This window comes from Erpetoichthys calabaricus, chromosome 12 (assembly GCF_900747795.2).
Source record: "Erpetoichthys calabaricus chromosome 12, fErpCal1.3, whole genome shotgun sequence".
Classification (NCBI taxonomy): domain Eukaryota; kingdom Metazoa; phylum Chordata; class Cladistia; order Polypteriformes; family Polypteridae; genus Erpetoichthys; species Erpetoichthys calabaricus.
In genome coordinates, this window is record NC_041405.2 from 155,328,983 (window position 1) to 155,353,363 (window position 24,381).

At 40.4% G+C, this 24,381-nt stretch overlaps 1 protein-coding gene across 3 annotated transcripts in view; it reads right to left on the bottom strand.

Annotated features, from left to right (window-relative positions):
* Positions 1 to 24,381, bottom strand: part of ptprsa (protein tyrosine phosphatase receptor type Sa) — a 525,319-nt gene that overhangs the window by 203,722 nt on the left and 297,216 nt on the right. For all 3 annotated transcript variants that reach the window (XM_051934972.1, XM_051934973.1, XM_051934974.1), the window contains exons 7-10: positions 15,581 to 15,850; positions 14,017 to 14,598; positions 12,322 to 12,455; positions 12,035 to 12,179 (exon numbers count right to left, since the gene is read on the bottom strand). In XM_051934972.1, the coding sequence (XP_051790932.1) occupies positions 12,035 to 12,179; positions 12,322 to 12,455; positions 14,017 to 14,598; positions 15,581 to 15,850 (1,131 nt within the window). The remainder of the gene's footprint in view (positions 1 to 12,034; positions 12,180 to 12,321; positions 12,456 to 14,016; positions 14,599 to 15,580; positions 15,851 to 24,381) is intronic.

The following is a 24,381-nucleotide window of genomic DNA, read 5'->3' on the forward strand; positions in this document are numbered from 1 at the left end:
TTTGGAGGCAAAGTAGCTTTGGCAACTGATTTCCTGAAAGTGCTGTACATGGCAGCTGGCTTATTGCTTGGGTAACTGGTTGAGTCCCTCAGTGTTTCATATTCATTGGTACTATTCACTGTAAGAACACTCATGTCACTACAGTGGCTACCTGCTCAGATGCTGGCGCCTAATGCGTTTCCCTGAGCCCCAGAGTATAGAGGAGAGGCGCTACAATGCCCGTGGCATACAAAGTTGTTAGGACTCCTCAGATGCAGGTGGTGCTGTCTGGATGCGTCAGGTAGAAGGCTAATCTACTAGCCAATGAAGGTGAAGCAGCATCGTGATTGCATATGTAGGAGGTTCTTTAGCATAGTCCACATTTTAAATATTCAAATATTTCATAGCCCAAATTTCCTCCTGGGGACAAATAAAGTGCTATCTATTTATTATATAGCACCTTTCACATCTATCTATCTATCTATCTATCTATCTATCTATCTATCTATCTATCTATCTATCTATCTATCTATCTATCTATCTATCTATCTATCTATCTATCTATCTATCTATCTATCTATCTATCTATCTATCTATCTATCTATCTATCTATCTATCTATCTATCTATCTATCTATCTAACAACTATATTAAAATATTTATCTATCTACTAGCTGTCCCCCATAGCTGTGCCCACGTAGTAGTGTAACAGGACAAACTTTAAAAATCAATAGACGTTGCCACTGTATCTGATCGTGTTCAGCTCTGACAGGAGAGTGTCCCACACGTGGGGATAAAAACACGTGGCCTTGATATCTCTGGCAATCAGCAGCTACCCATCAAAACACACGTAGCTCTGATCTCTCTCTCAAAAACGTCAAGCGTTACTCCTTAACAATCTGTAGATGATAATCTCTGTTGAACAAACAGAGTGGAGGCAAGATACGCTCCAACATGTGGCGAGAGGTAGGGCGACTCGAACGGAGGCTGGCGCGTGAGTGAGCAGGGCACCCCTCCCCTCGGCCAACAGCGTCTCTCTTGGATGCGTACAAAGAAACGGGTGCCGCAAATGAACTATGATACTTAGCACGATGAGAGAAGTTGCATAATCAACCGGAATGTTCAAGAAAATTAAAGAAAAAAATACAATCCAAATCCGTTAAGTAGTTCTCTTGTGAAAAGCAGATGGACAGACAGACAGACAGACGTTGGATTTTATCTTCTTATATAATACGCTACCGTGGCTGTCTGTTGGTCTGTCTAGGATTTTAAATCACCTGTCGCTCACAAACCGTTGGACCTATTTGACCTGAAATTTGGTACACATATACTACGTGACGTCTACTATCCGCTTTCGGGGTGATGATTGACCTCCAAGGTTATTCCTCTTTTTATTTTAAGTTTATTTTATTGTAGAATCAAGATCTCGGCAACGGCCAGCAGGGTGGCCGTGTGGCACATGCGTACGGGCGCCGTTCTCATTCCCTACCACCTTCGTCGTCACTTCCCCTACATCTTCATATCTTAAATTATTCTTGAGGCAGATTGAAGACTTAAGTGCCAGCTTAAGTGAAAAATTAAAGAAGACTTACCAAGTAATTGTAACATAATCAGTTTTAATGTGAAAAGATGCCGACAGAAGAAGAGAAGCAGCGGGCCGCTAGGGTGGAGTAAAGAAGAGCAGCTCAGGAAGCGGCAAGCGCATCAACCTCTGAGCAAACGAATGATAAATGAAAACTAGGAATGCTCAAGTCAAGTGTATTCACTGCATGTTATCGTGCAGTGCACCGTTACTGGCATATATATATATATATATATATATATATGTTTGTTTGTTTCAGGGTGGCAACTGAGTGGGGTTCAAGCCGTGTTCATGTCTGCTCATTTACAAGATGATTGCTATTTGTAAAGGGTATATTGTGAACAAGTATATACCCTTGGCAGGTTTTATAGTTTGCCGCACACAGTTTCATGTTTTTTGACGTACATTCGATTCCACACAAAGTTTTCAAACTGAGACCCCCCGACTGGAAGCCTCCTTTCTACAGTTGTAGTTTTATTGGCCCATACTTCTGCAGATGGTCTTTTCCTGAGAGCAGACCTGCTCGGCCACAGTCTTGGACTGAACGTGTGACGGTGCTCGAGATCGGCCGGCACTTACCTTCCAGGCACAGTTCACAAATACACAAACACATTTTTCACTCTTTGTTTCATATATATAAAAATATTTTTTGCTTTCTTTTTTTATGACTGTCCAAGCCTTTATGACCTTCCTGACCTTCCATTGTTAGAATAAAGCAAAACAAAAAAATAATAGAAATAAAACAGCACTTGATAACCCCTGCTTGCACACAGACTGAGAGTGCCTGCCCCGCTGCCTCCCAGATTCCACATTCCCAGTGATTCACACCCCCCTCCCCATCCCCACCATACCCCAAACACTTTATTGTCTGCCGACATCTTAAAATCATGACAAATCAGTTGCTGTTAAGTAGAAAAGTTGAATCAGTGGGACCACTGGTGCATTTCTGCCACTGGACACCTTTAACTGAATTTGGGGTTTAAGGGAGCCAAACATTCAGCAGTAACCCCATTGAGGTTCTGGGCACAATTACCAGGATGGCGTCACCAGTGGCGGTACAGCTGGGACTGAATCAACATCCTTCACTTAACAGCTGCTCATTTGAGTACCCCCAACAGGGCTGTACCCCCCCCCCCCCAGTCTGTGCTTTCAGGCAGATGGCTAATCCCACCTCGTCTGTGGATACTTACTTTCACCTTTAGTTTAATGGATTTTGTTTCTCATACTTAATGCTAAATGCTGGACTGACTGTTGCATTAAAGACACCAAAACAGCAGGGACTGCCTGATCCTTATGGGGTAAGGGCCCCACGTTAACAAACAAGCCATGTGAGGGCACGAGGAAGCCATTCCATGAAGAAAAAGGACACAATGAAGAGTGAAGTGACAGAGGTGACCACGTCCATCCCAGGCCTCTGTGATCACGACTGTTCTGAACCAAAGCAAGCAGAGACACAGCGAAAGGAGGTGACATGAAATGGAAACACGCAACGCACGCACACACACATACACACACACACACACACACACACACACACGCACACACAAACGGAGGACAAAAGGAGACAGTGATGGAGGCCATGCCTAGGACTGGAAGGAGCCAGGGATGCAGTGGATAGATAGTTACCTAGAGGTCCCATAACACTTGTGCGCCTTTGAAGATCAGTGATGCATGCAGCCTTTAATGTTAACTTTGCTAAAGCTAGGAACGGCTCTAGAGTGGGGGGGGCCCCTCTTGAAACAGCCACGAGCTACACGATACGCTAAAAACAGGAATGTGTTAGAAGTGACAGGCTGCCGCGAGCTCCCCAGAGAAACCCCCTCGGGGAAGGGATGGAGCTGTCATATTAGAAAATACATAAAAACAAACTTAACAAATTTAAAAAAAAAAAAAATCAGATAGATAGATAGATAGATAGATAGATAGATAGATAGATAGATAGATAGATAGATAGATAGATAGATAGATAGATAGATAGATAGTGTAGTTGGCAGGATTAGACAGACAGATGAGACACTATATGAGAAAGCTAGGAAAGGCATTATATAAAATATAGACACAAAAGACACTATATAACAGGCATAAAAATAAAGAATAGATATGAAAGGCACTATATAGTAGATGGATAGAGAGATAGGAAAGACACTCTATAATCAGCAAATAGACAGAATAGGTACTATATAACAGATATGAAATAAACCATATAATAGTTAGATATGATATTCAATATATAATATATAGCTATGAAAGGCATTATATGACTGACAGACAGACCGACAGACAGACAGACAGACAGACAGACAGACAGACAGATAGACAGATAGATAGATAGATAGATAGATAGATAGATAGATAGATAGATAGATAGATAGATAGATAGATAGTGTAGTTGGCAGGATTAGACAGACAGATGAGGCACTATATGAGAAAGCTAGGAAAGGCATTATATAAAATATAGACACAAAAGACACTATATAACAGGCATAAAAATAAAGAATAGATATGAAAGGCACTATATAGTAGATGGATAGAGAGATAGGAAAGACACTCTATAATCAGCAAATAGACAGAATAGGTACTATATAACAGATATGAAATAAACTACATAATAGTTAGATATGATATTCAATATGTAATATATAGCTATGAAAGGCATTATATGACAGACAGACAGACAGACAGACAGACAGACAGACAGACAGATAGATAGATAGATAGATAGATAGATAGATAGATAGATAGATAGATAGATAGATAGATAGATAGATAGATAGATATGAAAGTTGCTATATGACAGATAGCTAGGAAATGCACTATATAAAACATTGCACAGGCTCCATTGTTATAAAGAGGGTTCTATAAGATAATGACTGAGATCAATAAACTATTAAAGAATAATTCCTTGAAATAAAAATTCTATAATAACTCAAAACAATTTTAGGGTATAAAGACAAGACACATAAATTAAATTAGGTTTCTACTTTGAGAAATAGCCAAGAAAAATCGTAAAGTTCAATCGCTTAGTATCAAGCTAATAAAAGGTAAGGTAAAGGTGTACTTGGGGAACTCGTGGCAGCGTAAAGAAATCAAAATCTGAACTTAAATTAAAAAAAAAAAAAGAGAGTGGAATTGCGGTTAGAAACATTCTTGTCAATAATCAGAAACAAAGTCTGCACATCAGTTATAGTTTCAGAAAGAAAAAAAAGAGACACAAAATGGACAAACCACTCAGTCAAACCAAAGGAATCATACCAAAAAAAAAAGAAAATTCCCGAAGTATATTAAGGCGTTTACAGCCAGTGAGACCTTCCATTAAAACACACAGCACATCGTCTTAATCCATTAAACTAAAACAGTCACAGTTTGCCTACAGCTGACCCTGCCTAAGCTCTGCTGCTCTTTTCCACCATCTCTTTTCTTTGTCAGTTTTTATCCGGACATCATTGTCAGGAAAAAGAATCATAAAGGAGAACACAAAGCAGACAGCTGACATTCATGGGACAAACACACTTCAAGCCGGTTGCCAAGACTGAGGAGTGCTGCCATTTCTTTGCTGCTTTCCACTTCTTTAATATCTTATTTTGTTTTGTTTTTTTTCTCCTATTAACGTCTGCCTTTCAGGTTTATCTCACATTTTTGCTTCTTACTTTTTAGCATTACGCAATTCAATATCTATATAAAAATAAATATACAATAGGAGAATACATAAGCATCATCAGGATGGGCACAATGAATAATCCTGCCTGACCAGGTTTTCTGAATGACTACAGATACAGTCAAATGTGCCAGGTACCCACCTGTCTGTTAAATCCCATAACAACCAAATTATCCTTGGAATGGCTTCTGCGGTCAAGGAGATCCTCACATATTCTGTGGTCTGAGCTTTGTGTTGGATGAAGATAAGACTGTGAGAGGCGCCACAAAAAATAAACTGAAAATGCAACCAGCTTGTCCAGCATGAGAGAAGAAAACTCTGGAGTCCCTCCTGGTTCAACTCATCAGTGCTCTGATCGCTAACAGGAGGACATTTGTGGAACTTTAACACTCTTTTATGTCATCGTTTACACTCAAGTACATTCTGTGTATCTGCTTTGGCTTTATGAGGCTGGTGGAACCTTTGTGACCCCCAATGAGCCCATCAATCAAGTTATCTGCCAATCAATTACTGCTGTTATGTTATAGGGTTGTTTTCATCTATGTGTTATCAGGATTACTTTCATTTTGAGCCTGTCCTACCTATCAGCCTATTATGGGATTTATTTCATATCTATCATAAAGTGCAATTTTGGTCAATCTGTTTGTCTATAACACAGTGCCATTCATATCCAACTATGTATTATATGGAGCTTTTCATATCTATTTCTTAAGTATATGATGCTTTTACTATCTATATGTCATATAGTGTCATAGAACTATCTAGAAATCTGCCTTTCTATTGTATTATATAGTGCCTGCCTATAGCGCCTGCAGATTTTATTTTTTTTCCAGCCGTCTGGAGTGTTTTTTGTTTTTTTCTGTCTTCCCTGGCCATCGGACTTTACTTTTACTATATGCTAATTAGTGTTCCCTAATTTTAATTCTTATTTATTTTGTCTTTTTTCTCTTTCTTCATCATGTAAAGCACTTTGAGCTACATTGTTTGTATGAATATGTGCTCTAGAAATAAATGTTGTTTCATCCATCTGTTCTATATGTCTGTTATACAGTATTATGCATTTCATGTGTCTACATATTGTTCATATACTGGCTTTTCTATCTATATATTTTATGGTTTCTATCATTTCTATTACAAAGAGCCTTTCATTACTATCTGTTGAATAAAACGTTTTCATATCTAAATATCTGTTCAATATATAGTGCCTTTCATACAGTGGTGTGAAAAACTATTTGCCCCCTTCCTGATTTCTTATTCTTTTGCATGTTTGTCACACAAAATGTTTCTGATCATCAAACACATTTAACCATTAGTCAAATATAACACAAGTAAACACAAAATGCAGTTTGTAAATGGTGGTTTTTATTATTTAGGGAGAAAAAAAAATCCAAACCTACATGGCCCTGTGTGAAAAAGTAATTGCCCCCTGAACCTAATAACTGGTTGTGCCACCCTTAGCAGCAATAACTGCAATCAAGCGTTTGCGATAACTTGCAATGAGTCTTTTACAGCGCTCTGGAGGAATTTTGGCCCACTCATCTTTGCAAAATTGTTGTAATTCAGCTTTATTTGAGGGGTTTCTAGCATGAACCGCCTTTTTAAGGTCATGCCATAGCATCTCAATTGGATTCAGGTCAGGACTTTGACTAGGCCACTCCAAAGTCTTCATTTTGTTTTTCTTCAGCCATTCAGAGGTGGATTTGCTGGTGTGTTTTGGGTCATTGTCCTGTTGCAGCACCCAAGATCGCTTCAGCTTGAGTTGACGAACAGATGGTCGGACATTCTCCTTCAGGATTTTTTGGTAGACAGTAGAATTCATGGTTCCATCTATCACAGCAAGCCTTCCAGGTCCTGAAGCAGCAAAACAACCCCAGACCATCACACTACCACCACCATATTTTACTGTTGGTATGATGTTCTTTTTCTGAAATGCTGTGTTCCTTTTACGCCAGATGTAACGGGACATTTGCCTTCCAAAAAGTTCAACTTTTGTCTCATCAGTCCACAAGGTATTTTCCCAAAAGTCTTGGCAATCATTGAGATGTTTCTTAGCAAAATTGAGACGAGCCCTAATGTTCTTTTTGCTTAACAGTGGTTTGCGTCTTGGAAATCTGCCATGCAGGCCGTTTTTGCCCAGTCTCTTTCTTATGGTGGAGTCGTGAACACTGACCTTAATTGAGGCAAGTGAGGCCTGCAGTTCTTTAGACGTTGTCCTGGGGTCTTTTGTGACCTCTCGGATGAGTCGTCTCTGCGCTCTTGGGGTAATTTTGGTCGGCCGGCCACTCCTGGGAAGGTTCACCACTGTTCCATGTTTTTGCCATTTGTGGATAATGGCTCTCACTGTGGTTCGCTGGAGTCCCAAAGCTTTAGAAATGGCTTTATAACCTTTACCAGACTGATAGATCTCAATTACTTCTGTTCTCATTTGTTCCTGAATTCTTTGGATCTTGGCATGATGTCTAGCTTTTGAGGTGCTTTTGGTCTACTTCTCTGTGTCAGGCAGCTCCTATTTAAGTGATTTCTTGATTGAAACAGGTGTGGCAGTAATCAGGCCTGGGGGTGGCTACGGAAATTGAACTCAGGTGTGATACACCACAGTTAGGTTATTTTTTAACAAGGGGGCAATTACTTTTTCACACAGGGCCATGTAGGTTTGGATTTTTTTTCTCCCTAAATAATAAACACCATCATTTAAAAACTGCATTTTGTGTTTACTTGTGTTATATTTGACTAATGGTTAAATGTGTTTGATAATCAGAAACATTTTGTGTGACAAACATGCAAAAGAATAAGAAATCAGGAAGGGGCAAATAGTTTTTCACACCACTGTATGTATCTAGCTGTCTATTACACAGTGCATTTAAATCTAAGTAACTACCTAGGTACCTGTCCGTCTTATATAGATATTTATAATGGATATCAAAAGCACTATCTGTCTACTGTGTTATATTGTGTCCTTCATATCTATTTCTTGTTTAGTGCCTTTCTATATCTGTCATGTAGTGCTTATCCATCTATCTCTCTGTCATATAGTGCCTTATATATTTATCTATCTATAGTGCCTTTCATATCTATCTACTATATAGTGCCTTTCACATCTATCTATCTATCTATTATATAGTGCCTTTCACATCTATCTATCTATCTATCTATCTATCTATCTATCTATCTATCTATCTATCTATCTATCTATCTATCTATCTATCTATCTATCTATCTATCTATCTATCCTGCCAACTATACTAAAATTAGTATCTATCTATCTATCTATCTATCTATCTATCTATCTATCTATCTATCTATCTATCTATCTATCTAAGTGCCTTGAGCATGGGAAAGGCGCTATATAAATAAAATGTATTATTATTATTATCTATCTATCTATCTATTATATAGTGCCTTTCTCATTATCTATCTATCTATCTATTATATAGTGCCTTTCACATCTATCTATCTATTTTTTGGACATTTCTTCATACTTTATGATAATTTTCTGCTTGCATTGTAAAACTGCATTCCATTCTTTTACAGAATAATTTCCCAAGGAATTGGACCCTGAAGAAGTAAATGCATGTTTCCGGACACTTCTCTACTTAACACAACTCTAGCCTGGATATGAACTTGCCTTTTTAATGATCGCTCCCTTGTCCATTTTTTTTTTTAATCTCTGTATGTTATCTGTCGGGTGGCACGGTGGCACAGTGGGTAGCACTGCTGCCTCTCAGTTAGGAGACCCAGGTTCGCTTCCCAGGTCCTCTCTGCGTGGAGTTTGTATGTTCTCCCCGTGTCTGCATGTGTTTCCTCCCACAGTCCAAAGACATGCAGGTTAGGTGCATTGGTCCCTAGTGTGTGTGTGTGTGTGCCCTGCAGTGGGCTGGCGCCCTTCCCGGGGTTTGTTTCCTGACTTGCGCCCTGTGTTGGCTGGGATTGGCTCCAGCAGACCACCGTGACCCTGTAAATAGGATATAGCGGGTTGCATAATGGATGGATGGATGTTATCTGTCCACTCATCTCCCTGTTGCTGCTGGTTACCTCATCATAATTTAACTTACTGGACATCCTAACGTGTGAACTGTATCTGCACCCTGCACTGCTGACCTCCCAGCTACTCCCGATCTACTGACCCCACTCCTAGTTTCCCTCTGCTCTCTTTGGATTGATATCCAGACACTTTTAAGGTGGACACCAGCACTTCTGGATTCTATTCCAGCACATTATCATGGTGTCATATCAAAGACGCAAGTAATATATGCTAGTTTTGACAATCAGATCACATAAATCATAACAATGAGCTTCTAATGGGCACCTCAGTCATTTGGGTTGGTTTAGTGCACACCATTACCAGCAGCCATAGCACGTGCACTTCAGAAACACCTAATCCACCTGCAGCTAGGCATGTTCAGGCCCAGTCAGTACTTGGATGGGGGATCATCTAGGAAAAAGCTTGGGTTGCTGATGACAGAGGTGTTAGTGAAGGGATTCAGGGGGCACTAACCCTGTGGTCTGTGTGTAGATCCCAAAGCCCCAGTGCAATGACAGGGGGACACTGTGCTGTAAAAATTGGGGCCATCATTCAGATCAAACGTAAAAACGAGGTTCTGACTCTCTGTGGTCATTAAAGATCCTTGAGAATCTTTCTAAAAGAGTTAGGTTTCCCTCAATGTCCTCAATAAATACCCTGCCACAATCTTGTCCCACTAATCACTCCTGTCTCTTCTTGGCTAACTTATTTCTCTCAACCGTTCACCTGCTTATAGCTCAGGGGTCCTCAATCACGGTCCTGGAGAGCCGCAGCGGCTACAGGTTTTTGCTCCAACCCAGCTGCTTAATAAGACGCCCTTGTTGCTCCAGTAACACTTCTGCTTCATTTTAGTTGAGCTGGTTGTTAAGATTTTGAACCCTTATTGCTTATTTTAGTCTTAAACAGCTGTAGTCTTGTTTTTTAATTGCTCCTAATTAGCAATAAGATGTAAATGACAAACGAGACCAGCATTCCTCCATTTAGCTCATTTCCATTTACTCCTGTGTGTATTTATCTTGCACTATTGGGTTTAATTAAATAATTGTAAGGAAAGTGAAGAAGAAAAAAGTGAAGGACTGAGAAGTACTCAGAGTTTTAGACTCACAAATCATTTGGATGATATCCTTAGAAAGTGGAAGAAAATCTAGGATATGAGAATGACCTGACATAGCAGAGTTAAAGCTCTAACAAGTCATGAAATTAAATTATTGGCAAGAATTGCTTTCTAATTAAGCAACCGAGTTAGAACAAAAACCTGAAGCCACTGCGGCCCTCCAGAACTGAGATTGAGGACCCCTGTTATAGCTAATGTGTGACGAGTAGACTGGCACAAGAATGGCTGCCATCGCATCACCCCGGTGGGTTCTACACATTGGTGGTGGTTGAAGTGGTGCCCCACTCTCTATGTAAAGTGCTTTGAGTAGTTTAGAAGAGCACAATATAAATGGAATTAAAATAAAGGGTGGTACACGGAAAACCGAACCGTCTCCGACCGGCTGGCTCGAGATATTATACAGGCGGGTACCGTCGCAACATGAATGGAGCGACATGTCATACTTCTCACGAGTCACTTTCTCGAATTCACAACATCTTCACAGAGGAACGAACTGTCAGCAAAGGTTTGTGGCCACCAAGATCACCAGACCTATCCACTTGCGACTTTTACCTGTGGTGCAATCTGAAGGGAAAAGTGTATGTCAATAATCCAAAGACATTAGAGAAACTGAAGGACAATATTCGGAGTGAAACTGGAAAAACTGAAGCGGCTGAGCTGTGTCACGTCTATGACAATATGGTGCAGCGTGCAGAAAAGTGTATTGATGCACAAGGAAATCATTTCCAGCACCTCCTCTAACCAGTAAGTCCAGATTTTTGTATTGCATATGTTTTGTTTCGTGTACGGGCTAAGAAATGTACGTCGACGTTGGAGTCGGAGATGGTTCGGTTTTTCGTGCGCCACTCTGTATAATGTTCATTTCGTTGAGGCAGCTGTAGAGATCGGGCAGCGATCAAGGCCCTGTCTTCTCACACTAAATGTTTCTACATCTCATTGACTTTATTTATATCAGACTTAGTGTGAGTGCTTCAGTGTTTTTATGGTTCATCTTCATGCACTTCAGGTGTGTAAATGCGCCAGCAAATTAAAACAGTTCATTTTTACTTAATGTGTGGCTACATGCAAAGGAATCGATAATTTGGGTTTTTAATCTTAAACTATTCAAAATTCTGGTTCCTATTCTATCATTAGCCAACGGGTGGCTTTGTCACAGTCTGCTTTCCACTTTCAGTCAGCAGCTAACTAATGAAACGAATGAAATGAAAACACCAAACAAATGCCACCACTTGGTCCCTCTTAGCTCCATAAATAGTAACAGGCTACATCTCGGTTGTCTTATTCATCAGGAATTTCCATCTTTGCAGAAACATTTTCTTGTAAGATGTCTCCAGACAGACATATACACTCTTGTATATGGCAGATTTGACATGTTTTTAACCCACCAGCCCCTCCCGTGCCCCCTTTGAAGTATTACACGGCTCGGTTTCTAGAAACCTGGCATCAAAGCGGCCATCGCTCAGTTGTCAGTTTGAAAGAAGTCGAATACGCAGCAATCTCTGTCACTTCAGTGGATTCTGGACTTGAAGATACAGTATGGCTGCACTTGTTTTGAACTAAATAAACCTTCGTAGTAAATCTCTGATTCTTTAGTTAGTTTTTTTTTTTAAATAAAAATCAACACTCTGCAGTCTTGGCAGGCGCCTTGAGTTTTTTATCTCAAAAAGGATGGACAGAGACGTACTGGCCTGAGAAGTCTGCTGGGAGATTTGAGCCGTGGAGGCACCCAACCCAATATCCGAGTGGGCTGCCAGCCGGAAGAAGTAGAGGGTATTGGCACGCAAGCCGGTCACGGTGTATGAGGTGGCAGGGTCAAAGGTGACGTGGATCTGCATTAAAAACAACAGGTTATACACAAAACAGGACACCCTGTCAGGAGCCCAAATGCCTGATGCAGTCCTCCATCATTCCAAGCCACTTGACATGAGACACATCAGACAACTTCTGAAAACAAAGCAAGGACTTCATTACCTCTTGGCCATGTTCCCCCTCCTTGTAATGAAGGTCGTACTTGATAATATTTTCTTGACGTGGGGGGTCCCAAGAGAGCCGAATGCTGGTGTCTGACAAAGCTTCTGCTCGGAAGTTCATTGGCTGGCCCGGGACTGTAAAGACAACCAAGTGTTACTTAATTAAGAGAGTTTGACTTTTTGCCAGAAAATCAGATCATAAAAATGAAATTTAAAGATATGGATATCTTCATCCCTGACAAGCTCATGAAACCTGCCATCTTTAGAACACACATTTTTATCTTACCCAAATCCATTAGAGAGCTTACTGCAAGGAGGCCATTTTTGCAAACCTGCACATCTTTGAGATATGAGAGGAATCCAGAAAAACTGTGAAAGAACCCCAAAAAATACACGGATGACACGTGGGATGGGACCTGAACGCAAACGTCTGGAGGTTTGGAGCACCACTGCACTACTATGTCATCTCTCTCTAAATACAGTATATGTACGTGGTCCGACACTCTTTTTATTTAACCAATTAAGAAGATTAACTACAATCACTTCAAAATAGTTCCCTTCTGAGTTGACACACAGCTGCACACGATGCTCCCAACATTCAAAGCAGTTCCACAGATCATTTTCTGAAAGGCTGTTGAGGATCTCCATCGTTTTTGCTTTCACATCTTCTACCAACAAAAAAATGGGTTCCTTCGAACACCGACTTGTGCCATTCAAAAATTTGTGCACAAGTCATGCACTCTTCAGCGTAAGCCTCAGTCAATAATGGAAAAGTTTCCACCATAGATTTCTTCAGTTTTATAAGAAACGTGATGTTAACTCGCTGTTCACTCTTGCACTCCAATGAGAGTAAAACTGAACTTTTTGGCCATCATGGGAAACACCACATGTGGTGCAAACCTAACACTTCCCATCATTCCGAGAACACCGTTCCCACAGTGAAGCGTGGTGGTGGCTTCATCAACGGGGTATTGTGAAGAGGAAGATGCAATATGCCAGACCCAACAATTCAGAAGAGCTGAAGGCCACTATCAGAGCAACATGGGCTCTCCTAACACCTGAGCAGTGCCACAGACTGATCGACTCCATGCCACGCTGCATTGCTGCAGTAATCCAGGCCAAAGGAGCCCCAACTAAATATTGAGTGCTGTACATGCTCATACTTTTCATGTTCATACCTTTCAGTTGGCCAACATTTCTAAAAATCCTTTTTTTGCATTGGTCTTAATTGATATTCTAATTTTCCGAGATACTGTATTTGGGACTTTCATGAGTTGTCAGTTATAATCATCAACATTAAAAGAAATAAACATTTGAAATACATCAGTCTGTGTGTAATGAATGAATCGAATATACAAGTTTCAGTTTTTGAATGGAATTACTGAAATAAATCAACTTTGTCATGATATTCTAATTTTATGACCAGCACCTGTATATATTTCATTCAAAAAATGAGTTAAAAAATAATAACAATGGACAAGATATGATTATAACAATGAGAGCCAATTTCATAAAAGTGACCTGAGCACAACTGGATGTTGCTGGTTTCTGGTCATTCAGCTCTGCCACCAGTAAGACTTTAATTATTTCAACTTCAATTTCATTTAAGACTGCCTGGCTGCTTAAATCAAAAGGAACACATTAAAAAATGTGGTTAACTACAAGGAAAGGACATTAGCAGTTCTCTCAGACTCACCGCCTTGTTGTGTCTTCAGGTGGATGGGCTCAGAGAAAGGTCCATCGCCTACCGAAGTGAAAGCCAGAACACGGATGGTGTAGGTTTCTTGGGAGACGAGGCTACCAATGGTGGTCAAGCGGCTGTCATCCACATTGTACTTCTGCCAAGCGTTAATTGGTTTGGATGGATCCATGGTATAGTAAATGCGGTATCCTCGGATCTGCCCATTTGGCTCTTCAGGCTCATCCCATGCGACTATCATTGTGTTCGGACTGAGCATTCGAGCTTGGATGTTGCGTGGAGGGCTGGCTGGGGCCTGCTCTCCAGTTCGGGATTCAACAGGTTCACTTGCAGGTCCCTGACCAATGGTGTTAACTGCTGACACTCGGATCTCATAGTCTGTGTTGGGGCTCAACCCTCCGATGCTGTAGCGTGTGGTCGTTATGCCGTCTTTAATGTGATAGATGCTGTCAGATGATTTGGCCCGGTACTGGATGATGTAATAGGAGATGGGGTCTGGGTTGCCAGAGTCCCAAGTGATGGTTATGCTGGTTGCTGTGGTTTCTGTCACGATGGGGGTACCAGGAGGCTTGGGAAGAGCTGTGATTCGTCAAAATAAGCCAACAAAAAAAAGGGCTGTCAGTTAATAAAGAGTTTTTTAATGTTCATCTTATATGATAATGACTGATAATGTTCACTAAAAGTACAAACACTTAATTTTACAATAAATGAAGTTATATTATTAAATATTACAGTGTAGTATATGACTGATCCTCAGGAGATGACCTCGGGGTTCTCTTGTAAAAACTGTGTTTTCCATTGAATAAAATGGAACTATGTATTTCAATACATTCTGCTTTCAGATGGTGCTTTGGAATGGCAACGACACACACATTTCCCAGTAGTCTATGTGTGTGACAATAAAGAGACATCTACTACAACTACAAAAAGTGACAATAAGTCTGTTCAAGTGGACCTCAAGCTATAAATTTGAACACCGCGGCTCATCCATCTGTTTTCTTGGCCTTGTATGCGGCTCATGTGTGGTGAGCATACTGGCCCAAAACATGGCTGCCGTCACGTCATCCAGGTGGATGGTACATATTAGTGGTGGTTGAAGTGGTTCCCGACTCACTATGAAAAGCACTCTATAAATGTAAAGAACTATTACTATTATTATTATTATTCAGCTTGGGAAAATTAAGCTAAAGAAATGAGTGAGCATATGGTGCATTCTCTTTACTGTCCCAGTCTGACCAAGGCAGGCCAGTGAGTTAGAGAAGCCATTCTGGTGCAGTGCAACAGCAATCCTTGACCTCCTGGGTTTGCTATTCAGGTGGTTTACAAGAATACTTGAGCCTCTACTATGACCCCAGACTCATGAGATGATTGCCACATTATTCATAACATCCATTCATAAACAGTATGCTTCTCTATCTCTTCCACAGGTCATCTCCAGTATTGGGTTTTAGGACCCAATTTGAGGTGGTAACTGAAGAAGACTCTAATTCTTAGAAAAACCATCATTTGTATAATAGGCTGAAAAAAAAGGACAAATGGTTAGTGGTTGGTGGTGTCTTACATTTGACAGTGATCTGGGCCACAGCCTCAATCATGCCGAGGCTGGACATGGCCACACAGGTGTAATTAGCCGACTCGCGCACGCTGTTCAATTCCAGGACGTTGCGGCCGACAGGCATCTCGTCTTCTGGGGTTAACTCATCCCCTCCAAGCATCCACTTTACGTATGGCATGGGTGAGCCTACAGCCACACACGTAATGTTCACGCTGCCACCCGGCATGATCTCGTGGCTCGTCGGGAGAATGGAAAAACGAGGCGGCACCCGTCTCACTGGTGGGCAAAACAGACAAAGGTAACAAAACAAGCAGAAGAAAATGAGAGGTTTTCTTTGAACGCCAATTAAGCTTTGAATTATTTCAAGCAAGCCAAAACAAACCAAAAAATTAAATCAAATTAAGGATAATTAACAAAATTGCTTCACTGACAATAAATAATTGACATTTAAGCAACAATTCATAGCAACAAGGTTCCATTGACCAATATTTGACCCATCACAGCACAATTAAATACACAAAAATTTATTATCAGTTTCTCATCTTTTTCCTCTTCTGCGGCTTTTGCATTCCGCCCTGCGACAAACAAATATAGTGAATAAAAAATTTAAATCAAGTCTAGTCTCAAGTATCCAAAAAAAAAAAAGAAAAAGGAAAAAAAAAAAGGAAAACGGCTGCTCCGTATTTATTGGCTGTGACAGAGCAACAGCCACTTCCTGTTTCGGGGGCTCCTCTTCCAATCAGGAAAAAGCCTGCGGTCGCTTTTTCAATTGGGCGAGCAGCAAATCCAGGAAGTGTCCGTCGTTGGCTGTCCAGCTTTGACAAACTAACCGGCTAACAAAATGAACGAAGTGGCTGACTGACCAAATGAGCAACGATTTAACTAACCTGACCGACAGAAATGGACAACTCATCTGAAAGGCATAAAGGATAAGGAGCAGTTAAAAAGTGTTAAAAGGGCCGCCCATTTAACTGCAGGATTCGGTCGTCTTCTATCGAACTTTACGTTTCATGGACTTGACTGCCTACATCGCTTCCACAGCTAGGGATGAACTACCAAAAAAAGTCTAAAGATGAGAAACTTTAATGAAATTTTTGTGGTTCTGGTAAGTTGACTAGACAAAGCCTTTTTGAGGTCTGACAAGGTTCCATTGATAGATGCAGCTATTGGTTTCACAGACATCATGCAAATTTGGTAAAGGAAAATAAAGAGAAAATAGAGATAAAAAAATGCAGAGAGGAATATAACTGAAGGATTCTCTAGCATGCCCAAACGGAGATTTGAAGAGAAGAGAAAAACAGAGTTTTTTTTTTTTGTTTTTTTTTGTAAAGAGGGGAGGAGTATAGGAGTGGAGATTTATTTAAGAGGTAAGGGGAAGGGGGAGAAGAACAGGGCAGAGGGAGGAGGTGTAGAAGGACTGGGGTGTAGTGTTGGGGAGGTGGGAGGAGAAACCCACTTCGATGCTTTGTACTCGATTGTTTGTTTTTTTTTCTAGCTGATGTGACCAAATGTAACAGACGGACATCGTCACATCTCAGCCCTACCAGAATAGTAATTGATACATAAGAGAGAGAAGGAGAGAGGTAGAGAGAGAAGAAGAAGAAGAAGAGTAGATACGATAATTTGAAAAATAAAAAATAAATAAATAATAGAGAAATGGACAAGATACGATCAGTTACACTAACAAGGGATGTGCATCTCTTTTCCAGAGAAATGGATGCAGCTTCTAAACCTCGAGACAAGAACCACATGAAGGAGAAAAGCACCACAAACAAGTGTAGGCTGGCAATCGGATTACGCGGCTCTGTCAGCAAATGGCAAAGGTCGGCATTGTGACCCAACAAAGATCGATCAGGTAAAGACGTTTGTGTGTCTGATGGGGGGGACACAATCCTTATGTTGACTGTTAATTTCTGACTTAAATCGTAGAAGGAGAACTGTAGATGGACAACACCTATGTGTGATCTTGTCAACTGTCTTTTTTACTTTCTTATTATTCATGTTTTGGATAACATTTATTTTTCACAAAAATAATTTACATGTGTAGAACCACAACCATGACCCAACACAGAGAGATCATGTAGGCGAGGGATCTGCACTGGCAATCGGAAGGCTGCCGGTTTGAATCCCGTAAAATGCCAAAAGAGACTCTGCTCTGTTGGGCCCTTGAGCAAGACCCTTAACCTGCAATTGCTAAGCGCTTTGAGTAGTGAGAAAAGCGCTATATAAATGCAAAGAATTATTATTATTGTGTGTTTGGGGACACAAGCCTCATGTTGACTGTTAATTTGTGAGTTAAATCTTAGTTGGAGATCTCTAGATGGACACCACCTTTGCGTGATCTTGTCAACTGTCTTCGGGGTCGCAGTACCAATTACGAGATTCGTATTTCTATTCTTAGTTGATGGAGCTAAACAGAGCAGTGTTTCCCAACCTCGGTCCTGGGGACCCCCTGTGGCTGCAGGTTTTTGTTCCAACCAGCTTCTGTTTTTAATTGGACTCCTCGGCTAATTAAGTGATGTGTTATTTCCCAAGTTCTGTGTTTTGGGAGCAATATAGAAATTAGAAAACTAAGTTTGGTAAAATATATATACATATACAGTATATATATATATATATATATATTAAAATGTGCCAAGCAGTCATATGGGAATAATGTATTTTTTTCTTTTTAACAATATTTTTCGTCTTGATTTTCATTCTACTTTTCCAGGAGTTCTAATTGTTTCACTAATCCATTATTTACTAATTAGTGGGTCTGACGCTAAAGTAGTTGCAGCCTTTCGTGATTCAGTGTTGTTTGCCACTGTGTCTGCTCTGCTCATTTTTAATTGTCATTAATAAGATACAATGAAGAGGAAAAACTGCACAGAGAAAGGGAAAAATATAATGAAATTAGAGAGTTAAGCATTTAAATCTCTAGCAAAAGCAGAAATATTTCTATATATCTTATAAATGTAAAAATCATGCTGCTGTGCTTTTCTGAATGTAGAATCAAAGGAAAATAATCCCAGCTAATTAACTGAGCTCACCACCCTGCGTGGAGTTTGCATGTTCTCCCCGTGTCTGCGTGAGTTTCCTCCCACAGTCCAAAGACATGCAGGTTAGGTGGATTGGCGATACTAAATTGGCCCTAGTGTGTGCTTGGTGTGTGGGTGTGTGTCCTGTGGTGTGTTGGCACCCTGCCAGGGTTTGTTTCCTGCCTTGTGCCCTGTGTTGGCTGGGATTGGCTCCAGCAGACCCCCGTGACCCTGTGTTCGGATTCAGCGGGTTGGAAAATGGATGGATGGATAATTAACTGAGCTCAGTGCTATCAGGTGTTGTCACTGATTAAGAATCTGATTGGATCAAAAACCTGCAGCCACAGGGGGTCCTCAGGACCGAGTTTGGGAAACACTGAAATAGACGACAGTGAGTGTCTGAAATAAGAATGAAAAATCAGCATGCCGTCACAGGACTGAATATTTCACTTTATTTTTGTTTTTTTTTTTCTTATTAGCCATATTTTGGATAACATTTTTTTTTGCAAAAAGAATTTATATACGTAGAAGCACAACTATCTGAATATCATTCAGCAATTAGCTTTAGACTATTACAAAGTGCGAATGTAAACTGTGACATTTGATTGCAATGCATTGTGCAAGATCTGACTTTACTGCACAGTTGCCATGCGCAAAGAAATTTCTGTTCCATGCGCCAACAATGGAGTGATGCAAAACATTTTAAAAATGTTTTATTGTTAGTTTTTCTCAAAAACAAAACTAATTGAATTTGTATATTAAAACAACACCCTAATTTTGCATTGGCACCAGGATCAACTTTACCTCAGTGTGTTAACAGATCTCAAATAAGAGATACACAAGCAACTGTTTAAAATGGCCTCAAGCTCGCAAATGTGCAAAATTATTCCATAGACATTTCTTAACAGAGAAGTAATGTGCACCATGTGCATGCTTTCATGTGTCTACATCCATTTCAGTGAGCAGATTCGTGGAAGATACATAGTATATCTATTTTCTTTTAAAACGCACTGCCGTCCTCCATAGCTATACAGATATGGATGGATATCACATAATAGAGAATTGCTCTGACTGGCCTGCTGTGGATTCACCATGGGAACTGTGGACATGTCAGTGTATGGGATTGTCTGGCAGGACCGGTCTGCCCGGGTACTTTGGAACCTAAATTAGTACAAATAATATCTGTGAGGAGCCAACAGTCAAAAGGGATGTGGTTTTCTCCTCATCAGGTATGAGGATACTCTTGATTGCTGTTATTCTAAATGCCATGGGAAGTGCAGTGGGCAAAAGGTGGTGGACTGATATGTTCTCTTTGAAATAAATAAATAAATAAAAAAAATACTCCCACATGTTCAGGGAGATCTCTGGAGCTTGATCAGCAGCCAAGAAGAGCGGCTCCGCTCACATGTATGAGTATAAGGCAAGGAGTCACAGGGAATATGTACAGTATATGATCTGGCATCCTCTTCATTACGTATATATCTCTTCGATACAAGACAGAGTGCTGTAGTAGAATGCAGTCATTGCTCCTGCAGAACTATTTTATTTGGATACTAATCAACCTATTTTTGGGGAATGTAGGCTTTATTTTGCTTAAACTTTGCTACTGCAATCACGTTAAAAGTAAAAATAAATGCACACGTACTTAAGCTTCTGATGAACAGATATTGTGCAAATTGTAAACAGGCTGTAGCATTCACTGCCTCTCTCTATATGTGACATGGTCTAAGCTCATGAGTCTGCTGTGGTACAGTATATGAATAAACCTACACTGGTATCCAAAGCATGGACCACTTGACCATGAGCTCCCCAACTGTGTGCGACATGGCGGCTGTGGCCATTTAGGGGGAGATTACCCCACTAATAGCAGCAGGTTTACCCTTGATGTCTCAATTAACCAGACACAACAAAAGAAAAAAATATTATTTTTTTGAGTTCTTAGTTTTAAAGTCCACGTGGAATGCCCACATTAAGACTGCAAATGAATCCAAAAGTAGTTACATTCCTTTGGATACACTTTCACATGTATTTATAGAGATGTTAAATTAATAAAAAAAATAGAAATGCATTTAGAAAGACTACAGTGAGACTTTTGTGTTAGCACTTTACTTAGGTTAGATAAACGAGGACTATCACATACTTGTATGTCACTGCAAACTGCCATTGGAGTGTGTGGGTTTGGAAAGTGAAGAAATGAAAGAATCCACCAAAATGCGCATGTATTTATGTGTATATAGAGAACCTGTCAAAGGCTGGGCAATCCCTGCCAATTTATTTACCTTATATTGCATCTTTTTATATCCCAAATTTCAAATTTGTCAGTCCACAATCTACAGTGTTATATGGAATCTAAGAACAGTTAACCTATAAATAATAACCTATGCATACATATATCATATATAGTGCTTTTCAGTCCTATCTAGCAATTACTGTATATAGTGCCTTTTAATATCTAAAGCCTATCTATCATTAGCCTAAATGTATTTATCTATCCAAAGGTGTATCATGCATATTCCTTTCTATCTATCTATCTATCTATCTATCTATCTATCTATCTATCTATCTATCTATCTATCTATCTATCTATCTATCTATCTATCTATCTATCTATCTATCTATCTATCTATCTATCTATCTATCTATCTATCTATCTATTATATAGCACCTTTCATATATAGCTACTATATAGCTAATTTGGGAAGCAATTTAAGGGCTCTGTGGTTGGCACTGTGTTCTAATACCTTCTCTCTTCCTCCCTCTGCAGAATGGAAGACAGATGGTCCTTCCATTGCTGATGTCACTTCCATTGGCCACTTTCCTGGACCCGCCCTCTCTTGCCTGGAACCCATATGACTAGATGTTTAGCCAATTTTCATCAGTTCTCTGTTGGACTTGTGTCTGAAAAGATGTCTCTATCATCTTTGTAAAAAGATCAATCAGTTGTTTTGATTTACATTATACGGGGTCACCTTTTTCTGGGGCGGCACGGTGGCAGAGTAGTAGCGCTGCTGCCTCGCAGTAAGGAGACCTGGGTTCGCTTCCCGGGTCCTCCCTGCGTGGAGTTTGCATGTTCTCCCAGTGTCTGCGTGGGTGTGCTCCGGTTTCCTCCCACAGTCCAAAGAAATGCAGGTTAGGTGCATTGGCGATCCTAAATTGTCTCTAGTGTGTGTGCCCACCCTACCCGGGGTTTGTTCCTGCCTTGCAGCCTGTGCTGGCTGGGATTGGCTCCAGCAGACCCCTGTGACCTTGTGTTAGGATATAGTGGGTTGGAGAATGACTGACTGACCTTTTTCTGTATCGGTTCTCTTCTCTTACACTATCTATCTATGCTTGGAGTTTTACAAGTTTGAACTAAGTAATATGTACTCTCTTAAAGTGATTTAGTTATCATCACTTTTACTACAAAATATCAGTATAGGCGAGGCATAAATGACCCATTTTTACCATAAATGACCAAGTACCACATGTCAAAGCCTTACTTCAAGACACTGTTCCTTACATTGACACCTAAATGAGTGCTTCTTTGAAGAGTGTGACACATATCGAATCCTTGACAAGGGCTGCTGAGGTAAGTTTGAATTGTGCAGTATAACGCGTCCATATAGAATAAGTGTCAATTAATCGAGTGTGTTTGAAAGGTTCACAATCTGTGGCGCGACAGACTTTGCCCATCCCGTTTCTTGTCTCATGTTTAATTGTTCACTTGAAGTGCGACAGAACCGTGTAAGAAGATTGCTTTGGATCCTGCAGCATAAAACAAAAATAAATAAATAAATAAAGGACTGGGGTGAAGGGTTTGGGAAAGGGGTCCAGAGGGAAGGCCACTAGATGTCATGCAGACTGATCACATGAATGACAGAGGGAGGGCAGAACAGGCAGGGCAATGCGGGTAAAAAGGGAGGGAGCACACGACACAGGGCAGAGCGAGAACCAGTCAGCAAAGAGCGACAGAACAAGACAGGAAAGCAGAGACTTGGTAATGCTCACGGCGAGAGGAGGTATGGGAGAGAGGAAGAGGGTCAGGGTTCAGAATTAAGATAACCGTGATTCAGTTGAAACGTAAAAAAAAAAAAGGCACGTTTTAGTGGGTTGAAGGTACCGTACACCGGGGCTTGAAAAAAGATCCTTCTTTTCAGTCAAGGAGAGACACTTTAACAAACAAATAGTAAGCTTGTGTTTACTGCTTTTAGTGCTACTGATCAGAAAAAAAGGTTTCATTTGTGTAGCAAATGTTGAATTTCGATTTAAATGAATTAATTTATGTCCGTGTATAGAATTAAATTTGCCAACATGAGTTAAATATGCATATGTATATAAATGTCTTTTTTCATAACTTACTGGTTCAGATGTTAAATGAAGTTTTCACCCCAAAAATGCTTGACTTGTCCACACCAAATGTTGAATTTCCGCCCGAACGTCACTCGGTGTAATCTGATTGGCATGTCGAAACCCAGGTGAAAGAATGCGTTTGGGAAAAGGGATGAACCCCACTCAATATCTGCCCCCCTACCAACTAAAAAGGGTTCTATTAAAAAAAGAATGAGAAAGGGTTGCCCCACAGCTCACTAAACAGGACTAACCCTAAGCCTAACCCCTCTACATTTTCACACATGTTCTAAAATGATCTAGTAGATGTCAGCAATTCTAAAGGCTTCACACCATCTGCTTTTGAAAAGATACACCACAAATATGTAGTTAGCACAATATCTGGCAAATCCCACATTTCTGTTGTAAACCAGGATGCATTTCTGGTCTTACTACCCAATGATAACCACCTGGGATCCGATCCGGGAAGACCAACAGGCTTTTTCTATAAAAATTTAAAAGATGTTTGACAAGTCTTGCAGAGAAGCAACACAGAACAGTTTCTTGAAAGCGAGCCAAACCAATATCAACATGGCACAGTTGTGGGGGGGTCAGGGGTTTATGTCAGATGTGCAGGTACCTAATCCTGTTTATGGGGACCAGTTTAAAGGGTGCACAGGGGAAGGACCTGGATGTGTCAGGGTGTCATGACTGTTCCTTTCTGCTCTCAGATAGGAAGACCAAGATCTAAAAGAAGGTCCTAAAACTTGCTTTTAGCCCCACCCCTCTGAGACATCAAAGAGCACCTCAAATCCAAGATGGCATCTGTTTATCAGCCATACCAGCATTAGAGAAGACATATAAGTGTGGCCCGAATGTTTATTAATTTTTCCATTGGTATTTTGACGTATTCACAGAAAATTCAATGTGGATAGTTTTCAGTACCACAAATCTTTTAATGTGTTGTCACATGCATGTGCATGAGGAACAGCTTAAGGGTTTGAGTGAGTCTAATTCTCTACCAAGACATCCGACCACCTGGACCCACCTCTTCCTCCCACAATCCCTTGAAAACGGAAGTGCCTCAATTTTGAGCAGTCTACCTGATTCAACCGTCAGAACGACTCGTTTTTGAATTTACCACGTGCTTATTTTCATTTTTTCAGCTTGTTTAATTATACAGGGTTGGCCACATAGTGCCCCAAAACACACACACACATATATATATCTATATATATATATATATATATATATATATATATATATAATATACCGTATTTACTCATGTACCACGCGCCCTCGTGTAAGACACGCACCCTAATTTTTACAAAGAAAATCGCGAAAAAAATGTGCCCCGTGTATGACACACGTTGTGATTGTATAGGAAGCGTTTAAGGCACGTTTTCCGCGAAATGCACTTCTGTTTTTGTTGCATGACGAAAGAGTGAGTGAGCGAGAGAGAGAGAGAGAGAGCGAGTGAGC